Genomic DNA, 12822 nt, shown 5'->3' with positions numbered 1-12822 from the left:
CACACTAGCCTGCCACACACTAAGTGGTTGTGTGGACCCTGCAGCCATGCACAAAAAGTGCCATAGATAGTGCACTTTGATTTACTCCTATTTTTGTGGTGTCGGGGTCCACACATCCACTTAGTGTGCGGGAGGCTGGTGTACTGTAGATTCACACCACAGCTTGCTACGCACTGAATTGCCTTATGAACAAGCACTTAAGTTATTAAACAATTCATTTTATGGAATACAAGTTATTTAAAGGAACAGGCAATCAGTCCCCATACTAAAATTCCCCTAATTCAAAGCAGGTCACCATGAGTGATATCACTCTGATGAGGATTACGGAGACAGAGAAAGACCGCATGCTGCGTGAATGCCAGCAAACACCAGGGCCGTATGCCGCCATGCTTTGCCAGGCAATGATACGGGAGTATCTGCTGCTAGCCTGGCGCGGAAAAGTTTCCTACTATGGAGGAGGCAATAAGGCCGCTCTCCCCAGGAACCTGATGCACAGGCTTTCACATTACTCCAGGAGAGCTTCGTGGAGATGTCCCAGGAGGATTTCTACTCTATCCCCAGACATGTTAACAGACTTTTCCAGTAGCTGCACTGGCAATGACTAAAAAGTTAAGCGCCTAGGGCAAACTAATCATTAAAAGCCTATTGCTAACATACCATGCCTATTCTATTCAAAATAAATGTTTAAAATACTTACCTACTGATCCTTCCCCTGATTCATGGTCCAGGTTACCTCCTTGGGAGGGTTGGTAGGGGATCTCCATGAGGGTGATGAAAAGATCCTGGCTGTCGGGGAAATCAGCGTTGAAAGCGCTGTCGACTGCCTTGTCCTCCTCATCATCTTCCCCGTTTGCAAAAGTCTCCGAGGAAGCAGCCGTCGACAATACCCCATCGTCAGAGTCCACGGACAGTGGTGGGGTAGTGGTGGTGGCCGCACCTAGAATGGAATGCAGTTCCTCATAGAAACGGCATGTCTGGGGCTGGGATCCGGAGTGTCCGTTTGACTCTTTGGTCTTCTGGTACGCTTGTCTCAGCTCCTTGATTTTCACGCGGCACTGCATTGCATTCCGGCTGTATCCTCTCTCCATCATGGCTTTTGAGATATTCTCGTAGATCTTCGCATTCCGTCTTTTCAATCAGAGCTCCAAAAGCATGGACTCATCGCCCCACACAGCGATCAGATCCAAGACTTCCTGATCAGTCCATGCTGGGGCCCTCTTTCTATTCTGCGATTGCATGGTCACCTCTGCTAGAGAGCTCTGCATCGTTGCCAGTGCTGCTGAGCTCGCCACAATGTCCAAACAGGAAATGAGATTCAAACTGGCCAGACAAGAAAAGGAATTCAAATTTTCCCGGGGCTTTTCCTGTGTGGCTGGTCAGAGCATCCGAGCTCAGACTGCTGTCCAGAGCGTCAACAGAGTGGTGCACTGTGGGATAGCTCCCAGAGCTATTAGCGTCTAATTCCTTCCACACTAACCCTAATTCGACATGGCCATGTCGAATTTAGCGCTACTCCCCTCGTCAGGGAGGAGTACAGAAATAGATTTAAAGAGACCTCTATGTCGAAATAAATAGCTTCGTTGTGTGGACGGGTGCAGGGTTAATTCGAGTTAACGCCTCTCCCACCAAGTACAACACGAGCCAGAGAGCCCCGGTTGTCTTCTCCCACCCGGTGCCCATGGCTACCCGCTCAAATGTCCCCAGGAACGCATCTGGGTCATCCGCCGGGCTCATTTTACACAGTCCCCAACCCAGGGGTCGGGTGCCTTCGCCCGTTGCAGGACTCACCACCCGCTGTAGGAGCTGTGCTTCTGCGTTGGTTTGCTCCCTGATAAAGTCCTGCAGGCTGCGTTGCTGTTCCGCCTGCCAGGTCAGGAAGGTCTGTTTCTCAGTCTGGTGGGACAGCTGGACGTTCTGCAGAGCCTGCTGCATTTTCTCCTGCTGCTTTACCAGCCATTTGAGGGTCTTCTCCATGTCCAGGGTCGCCAAACACAGTTGCTGGCTCCGAATCCTGGACAAGCCCCCATGTGTAGCGGTGCCTGCTCACGATCCCTCCACAAACTCAGTCGGAGACCGCTCCAAAGTACATGCACCAGTGCTCTTCTATTTTTCGTGCCTATCCCCACCACCTACTATTTACATATCTTACAGACCAACCCCCTGGGAGACTGCTAGCTTCTCCTGCCAGCAGGGATCTAGAGATCCTTGCTCCTCCCTTTCCTGTCTCTCCCCCTCTGCTTCCTCCCAGGCAGCTTTGTATAGCAGGCTGGCCACTCAGGCCTGCAGGTGCATCCCCTCACGTGATTAGGGCGTGGCCTCCCTGGCCAGACCTAACTAATCCCCCTTTTAAGAGGAGCTGGGCTAACAGGGGCCTGGCTTGGATTTCCTAGCCAGCACCCTGTTACAGTAAGCAAAAAGTTTGGCTGTTTTTGAGTAGAAAGAAAGTTACAATAAATAAAAATTCCTCCCCCCCCCCCCCCAAAAAAAAATCCCTCCAGTGCTCAAACAAAAAGGAAGCAGAAGAAGAATGTTCTTGTAACTGTTTTTTAATAGTTCAAAAGCCAAATCTGTTGTAAGTAGAAAAGTGAAATTTGGCAGATAAATAGTCCTCGTGGAGGAGGAGTGACTTTGCGTTCCGGTCGTAATTTATTTTCAACTATCTGAGTTAGAAGACTTTGCAAATAGAACTGTGCTGTACATTTTAAATTATGATAGCACTTTAAAGTAACACTTGGCATGAAGGTAGGCTGCAGTGTGTGTATACAAACTTTGCTGCACAGTGAATATGCATATAATGAAGGTGACATTGAACGAGGAAATGCTCCAAAAGGCTCTGACTCCCTACTTTAGGGTTTTGGGGAATGTGCAATTTAATTATGGAAATCAAGCTTTTTAGAGTTGAGAGTTCCTACAAACTTTATCCTCAAATTTCACCATTCACCAAGTATAAATCACCAGTTTAACCTCTAAGGCCTGATACTACTCTCTTTCGATCTACAACAACTTAAGGATATCAGGTGTGGGTTATTGAACTGTAAACAAAAGTACTAGTAATGATGAATAGGGGATGTGGAGCTAGGGGAGAGTTGGGTAATTATTGGCTCTCCCTTCCCAGACAGCATTGTCAGGCAAGATAACCACAGGACTCTGGGTGGAGGAGAAGCTGCGATGACAGCAGCAAGAAAGCAGTTTAAATATGTTTTCCATAAGACACATTCTTTCTAATTAGCAAATAAATTAATGAATAAATAAATAGAACTAACCCTAAGTGTACCTAAATTTTAAAAGGTCATATATTTTAATTTTTTTGAATTTTGAAAGAAATGTGACGACTTTCTGTTGTTTACAGTTGGTGAAGATGGACAAATAAAAATCTGGTCTAAAAGTGGAATGCTAAGATCCACTTTAGCACAGCAAGGTAAGTTAATTTATTTTCTTAAAGCTTGGTTTTAAATGTTTAATTTCAGCTACATATAATATATTCTAGTGCCTTCCCCTAAATCTGGCGGTAGTTGCTTAGATCAAGATATTAGGGCTTGACTCAACTTCCATTAAAATCAAAGGGAATTTTTCTGTTGACTTCACCGGAAGTTAGATCAGGTAGTATTCTTTGAGAAGCAAGCCTTCTTTGAAAGCCTATCGTATCTGAAAACTGTAGGCTTTTGGTTGGCAAGTACCGATTCTAGGTTTGCATATGGGTCCTGTTCCAAAACATATTTCAGAGAAGATATCTGCTACAAAAGTTGTCAAATAAAATTATAACAATAGGTCAATGAATGAAGTTTGAAAAGTTTATCTCTAAGAATTGGTCATTTAAAAAAAATCAAAATATATTAATACTTTCTGACTTAAAATCTACTTTAATTAAGTGAATTGCAAACTTGTAACTTGAATAATATTTGCATGTCCTCAAATGAAAAACATTAATTTTCTTTCACCGAGGGCATCATTGACATGCATAGAATCTTTGTTACCAGTGCTCACTACGGCACTCTCTGTATCTGCTGGGACAGGACCAGCTTCGTTTTCAGTATCCATACCTCTTTCAGGACCCAGTATATGGTCAAGGTACGTACCAGTACTGTCAACTGTTCCTTTGGTACTGATGGCACCACTGGGTTAAGCCGTGGATGACACTGGACACAATAGTCCCATCAGGAGTGGCCCCACTGCCACCATGAAGCTATTTGAAGAGATCCTCACAGTTGAGCTCAGAGGCATCTCCCTCCCCTTCCCCATCTCCCTCTTGCTCTCGAAGATCATCAAAACACAGCAGGAATCATAGTCAGTACGGGGATCAGTACCATTCCTGCAGTAGAGACAGGGGACTGCTGATGCCATATCCTTATCTGCAGTGGCCTCTGTGGAATCCCTGGGAAGTCCTCCTTCAACAAAGTCCCAGTCGTCTGCTCACTCTAGGGCAGAATTACCTGTACCTCCAGTAGGATTCCCATTGGAATCACCAGTCCTGCAGCGACCAGCAGAGGGGGCTTCCTCTGCAATAGGGCATCCTGAATCTTTAGGTCAATCAGATGTCATTCCTCAAGTCATTCCATTGGTCCCAACTAGATCTTCCTCCTCATCAATGGATGACGCAGCAATACTCTAGTCCTCATCTCCAGTACCAGAAGATTTCAGGTCATATTAGGATCTGCTAGATGTATGGTGTCAGCCTTAGGTGTTCAGACCCAGTTCGTATAGGAAAACACAAATAAATTGTAGAATATCCTCCAGCCATCACCTCCTTGGAGAGTTTCACTCCCTATAAATGAAACAATACCAGAGCCTGCTAAATTCCTATGGTATGCCCTGGCTTCATTAATACCCACAGAAAAGCACACTGACGACAAATACCATGTGCCAGGCAGGGCTTCCAATGTTTTTTCTCTCGTTCAGCTCCAAGTTCCCTGGTTGTGACAATAGCAAATGAGCGAGTGAGACAGGGAAGATATAAATCTACACCTAAAGAAAGAATCTAAAAGGTTAGATTTGATGAGGAGAAAGATCTATTCGACTTCTTCTTGCAGATGTGTATTTCAAACCAGCAAGCTCTGTTATTGAAATAGCATTCCAGTTCACAAAATCCTATGTCCAAATTTTTGGACAAGTTGCCAGAATCCTCAAGGGAAGAGTTCAAGGACTTTGATATGAAAGGCTGTTTAGTGGCCAAAACCTCGTTACACCTGCCCTGGATATAGTGGATGCTTTGTCTAGGCTCATGGCCTCAGCTGTAACAATTAGAAGAATCTCGTGGTTAAAAAACTCTAGTATAGCTCCTGAGATCCAACAATGCATTGAAGGCTTGCCATTTCATGGTCACCTGCTGTTCTCAGAGAAAATTGATGACACAGTTTGAGCTGACAGAGTCTTTCAGGGAACTCCCACATCACCTTATGCTCACTGGGGATTTATACACAGGCCACAAAGAGATGGCATTTTGAGAACCAACAGAAACAGCAATATTGTCCTCAGTGATATTTCTGTCAGTCCTCCTACCCTGCGAGGCAGCAAGATTTCCCTAGAAAAGGACACAAATCACAGAGGAGGAAACTTTCTGAGTCTAACTTTAGTCAAATGGTCCCTCCTTCTCTTCTGGATTTTTGGGACCACATCTGGGGGACAGTGATTCATATTCTCCTTCACAATACCCCTGCAATGTATTACATGAACAAGACTGCTCCAACCTGCTTTTTCAGGAAGCAATAAAGTTTTGTCATCTCTCCATCGAGGAAGATATGCCCACAGCGGCTCATTTGTCATGCTCTCAGAACCAAGTGGCTGATCACCTCAGCAGGTCTGTTTCAATCAAACATGGGTGGTCTCTAAAGAACAGTGTACTGAGGTCCATTTTCTGGCAATAGGGTATCCCTTCTATAGACTTGTTTGCGACAAAAGACAACAGGAAATGTCATCAGTTCTCAAGCAAGACTAATCCCAGAGTCTCTTACCAACACCTTCCATCTGAATTGTGAAGGGAACGTGATGCATGCTTTCCCACTCTGATCCCTCAAGCTCAAATTGGATCATGCCAGACTGATTCTGAGTGCATCAGCGTAGTCTAGGCCCTTTTGATTTCTGACCTTCTCTCTTTATCGGCTCGACCTTCCCAACCTACTCACTCAACATCACGGCCAGGTAGCTCATCTGGTTTTGAGCCGTGTGCACCTTACTGCATAGATGCTTTGTGGCTAGACAAAGAGGAGGGGCAATGCTGAGAAGCAGTTAGACACATTCTGCTTAATACTAGAAAACCAGCCACAAAGCCAACCTACTTGCTTAAGTGCACATGGTTTTCTTGGGAAACGTCCAAGCAAATTCAGCCCACATTAGCACAGATTGAGAACATTTTGGATTATTGCTGCAGCTGAGCTCCCTGAAGGTTCACTTGGTGGTGATCTCAGTTTTCCATCCTCCCAATCAAGGGAAGTTGGTATTTTCAAAGCCTCTGACGGTGAGGTTTTTTAAGAGTATTCCCATTTTTTTCCACCAGTGAAGGAAAGAGTACCATTGTGGGACCTAAATACAGTCCTGGGGGCACTGATGGATTCTTTGTTCGAGCTGACAGCAACATGTTCATGGGCTCTCCTCTCACAGAAGATGGCCTTCCTTGTGGCTATAACATTCACAAGAAGAGTTAGTGAGTTGTGGGCCTTAATGGCACATCCTCTATACACTCAGTTCTTCAAGGACAAGGTGGTTTAAGACCATGCCCATTATTTTTGTACAAAGTGGTATCTCGGTTTCACCTTATTCAGGTTATTTACTTATCTATATTTTTCCCAAACCACATTCAAGTGTGGAAGAGCAGCATCTATATAGCTTAGATGTCAGTTGATGCTTAACATTTTATTTAGAAAGGACTAAGCCATTTCATTTATCACCTCGACTCTGTGTCCTACGCTGAGCAGATGAAAGGACAATTTCCAGGTGGACAGTTGCCTGCATTACTGCTTCTTATGGAGTGGCTCATATGATGCCTCCACAGTGATTGCAGGCTCATTCACCGAGAGCTCAGGTGATGTTGGATGCATTCCTTAAGGATGTCTCAGTTGTGGATGTCTGCAAAGCTGTGATGTGGTCTTCTGTACATACCTTTGCTAGACATTACTCTATCACCCAGCATCAAGATCAGATACAAACTTGGGGAAGGCAGTCCTGAAATCACTATTTAAATAGACTCCGAGCCCACTTCTTGCTGTAGCTGCTTGTGAGTCACCTGAGTGGAATACTTGTCTGCAGCCCCTCGAAAAAGAAAAGATTGTTACTTACCTGCATTGTAACTTATTGTTCTTCGAGATGTGGGTGCAGACATGTATTCCATGACCCGCCCTCCATCACTCTTCATCAGAGTCTTCAGCCAGTGATTTTGGTGGGAAAGAACTGAAGGGGGACAGGGCAGTTCTGCCCTTTTGTAGCCGTGGGAAGGGCTATGATGGGGGAGCACGAGCACCACCTCCGTGGGTACTACTAAGCAAAATTCTCTGACTTTAGCACATTGGGCGCATGCACACATGTGTGGAATACATGTCTGCACCCACATCTCGAAGAACAACTGTTATGGTACAGATAAGTAACCATCTTTTTCATAAAGCAACAGAGGGTCCTGTGGCACCTTTGAGACTAACAGAAGTATTGGGAGCATAAGCTTTCGTGGGTAAGAACCTCACTTCTTCAGATGCAACTGAAGAAGTGAGGTTCTTACCCACGAAAGCTTATGCTCGCAATACTTCTGTTAGTCTCAAAGGTGCCACAGGACCCTCTGTTGCTTTTTACAGATTCAGACTAACACGGCTACCCCTCTGATACCATCTTTTTCATGGTGACTCTCTTGTCATAATAGAAATGTTTGCTGTACTGTTCACCTGTCAATCCATCCTCATATATTAATTTTCCATGCATGCTTTTTCTCTCATCTGGGTTTCCCAATGCATTGATACCTATAGTGATGCACACATGTTGGACTAAATTCACAGTTGGTGCAAGTGGGCACCATTCTGAATCTTGAAACTAAATTCACAGAAAATGTTGTTTCATACTTCCATAGAGTTTAAGGCCAGAAACCACAATTTGATCATCTAATCCAGGGGTCGGCAACCTACGGCATGCGTGCCAAACACGGCATGCGAGCCGATTCTGAGTGGCATGCTGCCTGCCCAGTGAGAGGAGGAGGAGGAGGGACAGAGGGGCCGGAAAGCGCCACGCTGGGGGAAGAAAGGGTAGGGGGGGAGCTTGGCTGCCACAGGACCAAGCTTCTGCCTCCTGCCCCGGCAGGGGAGAGCAGTGGAGGGGGGTCCCAGCCCCCCGCCGCACTCAGCCTCCCCGCCCACCGTTCTCCCCTGCGGGGACAGGAGAAAGAAGCTTGGTCCTGCGGCAGCCAAGCCCCCCCCCCTTCCCCTTCTTCCCCCAGCGTGGTGCATTCCGGCTCCTCCTCCTCCTTCTCCCCCCCTCTCCCTGCCGGCGACGGCCCTTGCGAGGGGGAGTGGAGCAGAGCCGAGCCGAGCAGCAGTGTGCTCCCTGCTCCATAGAGGAGGCAGAGAGAGGTAGGGACGGTACTGGGGGAAGGGGGTGGAACAGGGCATATCCCTTCCAGACCCATGCCATGACCGCTCAGGGCAGGGGGCTGGGAGCACCCCCACGAGCTGAGCACCCCAGCCTTCTGCCCTGCTCCTCCCACCCCAACACACACCCATCCCTCTACCCTGCACCCCCACAGCCCCATCCCTCTGCCTTAACCCCCCACACACACTCAGCCTTCTGCCCTGCACCCTCCACACACCCTCCAGCCCTCTGCCCTGACCTCCCCCCAACACGCAGCCTTCTGCCCTGCACCTCCACACACACCCCAGCCTTCTGCCCTGACCTCCCCCACACCCAGCCTTCTGCCCTGCACCTCTGCACACACCCCAGCCCTCTGCCCTGACCTCCCCCCAACACCCAGCCTTCTGCCCTGCACCTCCACACACACCCCAGCCCTCTGCCCTGACCTCGAGTCGTCTCGCTCCCTAGGTGAACAGAACCCCAGGCTGGAAGCGGGCTGAGCAGGCTGGTGGCGTAAGATCAGCATTTTAATTTAATTTTAAATGAAGCTTCTTAAACATTTTTAAAACCTTGTTTACTTTACATACAACAATAGTTTTGTTATATAATATAGACTTATAGAGAGAGACCTTCTAAAAAACGTTAACATGTATTACCGGCACGCGAAACCTTATATTAAAGTGAATAAATGAAGACTCAGCACACCACTTCTGAAAGGTTGCCTATCCCTGATCTAATCTGACCACCTGCATTCACAGACCTTTAACTTTCACCCAGTTACCCCTATATTGAGCTCAATAACTTGGGCTAGACTAAAGCATTTCAGTCTTAAGGACCTTTAAATTGTTTTGTACCACAGGCAGAAAACAGGTGACAGTGCCCAAGACCCCTGCAATGGCAGGGAACTGATTAGGTGTGAGAATGATTTGGGTGAGATAGTATCAGCAGACAATCTTTGCCCCATGTTGCAAAGAAAAGTGAAAAATCCCCAGGGTCCCTGCTAGCCCCAATTCCAAATGGCTTTTGACACGTCCAACATGATGTCCAGATCAGTGGCCACTGCACTGGCTATGCAGAGATTCTACTAGTTCAAGCTTCAGGGATCCCATGTGAGGCCAGGTCACTATAGAAGAACTGCCCTTTGAGGGTAACAAACTCTTTAACAGAAGCACCAACAATGTCTTGCATACTTTAAAAGACTTGAGGGTTGCACTGAAATCTCTGGGCCTGTGTGTCCTGGCTCCCAAGAGGAAATTCCCGAGACAACATCGGTGTAGGCACTAGACTCAACACTATACACAACAGCATGTCTTGAAGCCCCCAAGAAAGAGACAGCATTTCCAATGCAGACAAGCCTCAGCTTCCTCCTTGACTGCCTCTCCATCCTGGACTCTGGGGCAACACCAATTTTGAAACACAAGTTATGAGTCTTATAGAACCAACCTCTTCTTCCATTACTCTCTCCCTTTGGCAATCATCTCTCCCATTTCTAGGATGCCTGGTCAGGGGTAACCTCGGACCAGTTGTCCTCAAAATCATCAAGGGAGATTATTGTATACAGTTTGAAGCTGTTCCCATCCCTTCCCATCCATCCATAACCCTCTTCAGGGACCCCTCCCGTGAGAATCTAATGAAGCAAGAAATAGACTCCCCGATACAACTGGAAGTGTTTGGAGGAGGTACCTCTGAAGTTCAGAGGCAACCAATTCTTTTGCAATTTGTGACCATTTCTCAGGGTGCCCTGGACTGCGAGTCACTTTGTTACTCCCCTTCCTACAGTGTGAGGGAATCTTTCTTATGGTAGCTGGATGTGAGCTCCCTGACACGGTCAGCCCTTCAGCCATTCAAGCACTCACCTCAGAAGTCTGCCTGCCCCTACTTTCCCTTGCGGGTTAACAATAGGTGCACCCAGATCCTGAGCCACTCTGAAAGTGCCCCCCCTTAAGTGTCCAGCCCCTATCACTGGGCACTCACAGTAGTGAACAGGTTCACTACTCCCAAGAGAATAGTGTGTATATACACACTCTCTCTCTCTCTTCCCTCCCTCCAAAGAAATAGTGTATGCATGCACATTCTCTCTCTCTTTCCCCCTCAAGGGAATAGTGTACAAACACACATGCACACTCCAGCTTGTTTGAGTCAACTGTCAGTTCCAATATAACACAGCACTGTAATCTATTTGTAGTAAAAACAAATATAAGTTTATTAACAAAAGTAAAGATTTAAGAGATAGTGAGCTGAGGGTAATAAGAACAATAGGTCACAAATAAAACAGAAGTATAACATGCTTCTACTAGACTAACACTTAAGTTTAACAGGCTTACCTTGTCTAAAGCAATTTCTCACCTAAGCCCTTTCTTGCAGCATTTAAACTGCAGTTGGTTGAGATCCTGTTTTCACTGCCTGGTTACCCCCTCAAACGCAGGATAAATGAAGGGTCTTTGTGCCATCCTCTTATTCCCTAAAGTCTACTGTTTTTGTCCCCCAGACTCAGGATGATTCCCTGTGCTTTTCCTCCTGAAGTGTTGGGTCCAAGATGTCTCCCCATACTCCTAGTTGTTTCACATCCACCCTGTCCACCTGTTTCTCCTATTAACTTTCGCATGTAAATGCGGCCTATTTTGTGTTTGTTTTACAATGCTTGATCTACATATGGATTGAGGCTGGTAATTCCATGTCCCTTTGGTAAAAGCAGCTGGCCAATCCTGCCTGTTGACACAGTTTAAAACATTTTTGGAAAGTACATATAACTCCTTACACATTGACCTTGCATACATCTTGCAATGCTTATGATGACCAGTGTGATATGAGCTTTCATTTGATACCTCAGACCTATTTTATAGGTAAATACTATGAAAGCAATGTGTTACATGTAGTGAGTTTTTCAGGCCTGATAGGTGATGCTGACACAGCATAGTGACCTCTTTGGCAGTTGGCACCAGTTGGCCTCTGTTTCACACCTGTCCCCTGATGTTGATCTCCATCAATAGATTTCTTACTACAATAGACTAAATCAATCAATTATGGTCTCACCTCAGCACTCAGATGAGGACTTGCCACATGACTTCACTTATGCCTTCTGCAAGGGTTGTTGAGATCTATATATCTGCCAAAAAGACACACCATGGACTACTGGTTACAGACCTCACGGAGTTCTCTCCTCCTTAAACCGAAGGACTGATCCAGCCCAGGTATACAAAGGAATGTCCTTCTCACTGGCACAGCCAGCCAAGATATTGGCCATGGACTCTTCCATTCAAAGTTTGGGGGGACTCATATGGCATGGCTGAAGATTCTGAGGAGATGGTTGTCTCAAGAGACCACCCTCCACATAAATGTCTTGGAACTCAAACCTATCAGATTCTTATACAAGGCTTTCCCACCCCTACTCAAAGGCCTGATGATTCATGTCCTCATGGACAATACACAGTGGTGCACTCCATCAACTGGCAAAAGTACTAGATCCTCTCCTCTGGAGACCTTGGGACTAGTACATTGAACATCACATTACATCAGTGGGTCTGCAGCTCCGGAGCCTCTAGAACATTAGTAGAGGCCTGGGAACCACAAGTTGTCCCTCGAGACTGGAAGACATCCAGAAGGACTTCGGAGATGGTGGTTTCCACAGGTGGACCTGTTTGCAAGGATTCTTACTGCCAAATGTATTGCTCCAAAGGAAGTGCAAGCTAAAGCTTCATATCAGATTATTTTTGGTTCCCATGGACTTCTGGCTTTTCCTTGTATTCCCAAAATACCCACAACTCTGAGGAAACTAAGAGAAGATACTAGTTGTGTTATTGTGCTGCCACTAGTCAGGATGGGTTGATTTAAATAAAAAATGATATAATCACCAATTTTATTCATGATTTAAATCAGGAAGTATGAAACCTTTATTTAAATCATAGATTTTAATCTCCTTTTGCATTTGTACTTTTTAGTTATTTTCCTAAAGATAAGTTGATGCTCATTGGCTCATAACTATTAAAATAGTTGTTTTGCAGCTAAATATAACCATTACACTAAATTTGGTCCTTCTTTTTACTAACCAGGAGGTCACTCTATATCCATACGCATTTATTTAAGCAATTATGTAGCTTAACTTTTTACTAGATGATGATTACATTTTTGCTTGCAATTTGTGTCAAGCTGTATTCGGATGGAAATTCAAATTCAATTAAAAATGTACAAAAACATCATTGTATTATGTTTTTATTGAGTAAAGTTACCTTAAATGTGCTGGATACATAAGAAAAACATTATCAAAATATTTTGCTTTTAAAACTA

The 12822-nt window shown here is 45.6% G+C and overlaps 1 protein-coding gene across 2 annotated transcripts in view; it reads left to right on the top strand.

Annotated features, from left to right (window-relative positions):
* The window catches only part of IFT80 (intraflagellar transport 80), a 164846-nt gene that overhangs the window by 40743 nt on the left and 111281 nt on the right, over positions 1–12822 (top strand). For both annotated transcript variants that reach the window (XM_054040369.1, XM_054040370.1), the window contains one exon: positions 3350–3418. In XM_054040369.1, coding sequence (XP_053896344.1) covers positions 3350–3418 — 69 coding nt within the window. The remainder of the gene's footprint in view (positions 1–3349; positions 3419–12822) is intronic.

The sequence above is a fragment of the Malaclemys terrapin genome, chromosome 9 (assembly GCF_027887155.1).
Source record: "Malaclemys terrapin pileata isolate rMalTer1 chromosome 9, rMalTer1.hap1, whole genome shotgun sequence".
Lineage (NCBI taxonomy): Eukaryota > Metazoa > Chordata > Testudines > Emydidae > Malaclemys > Malaclemys terrapin.
This window is presented reverse-complemented; position numbering and strand designations above follow the sequence as displayed.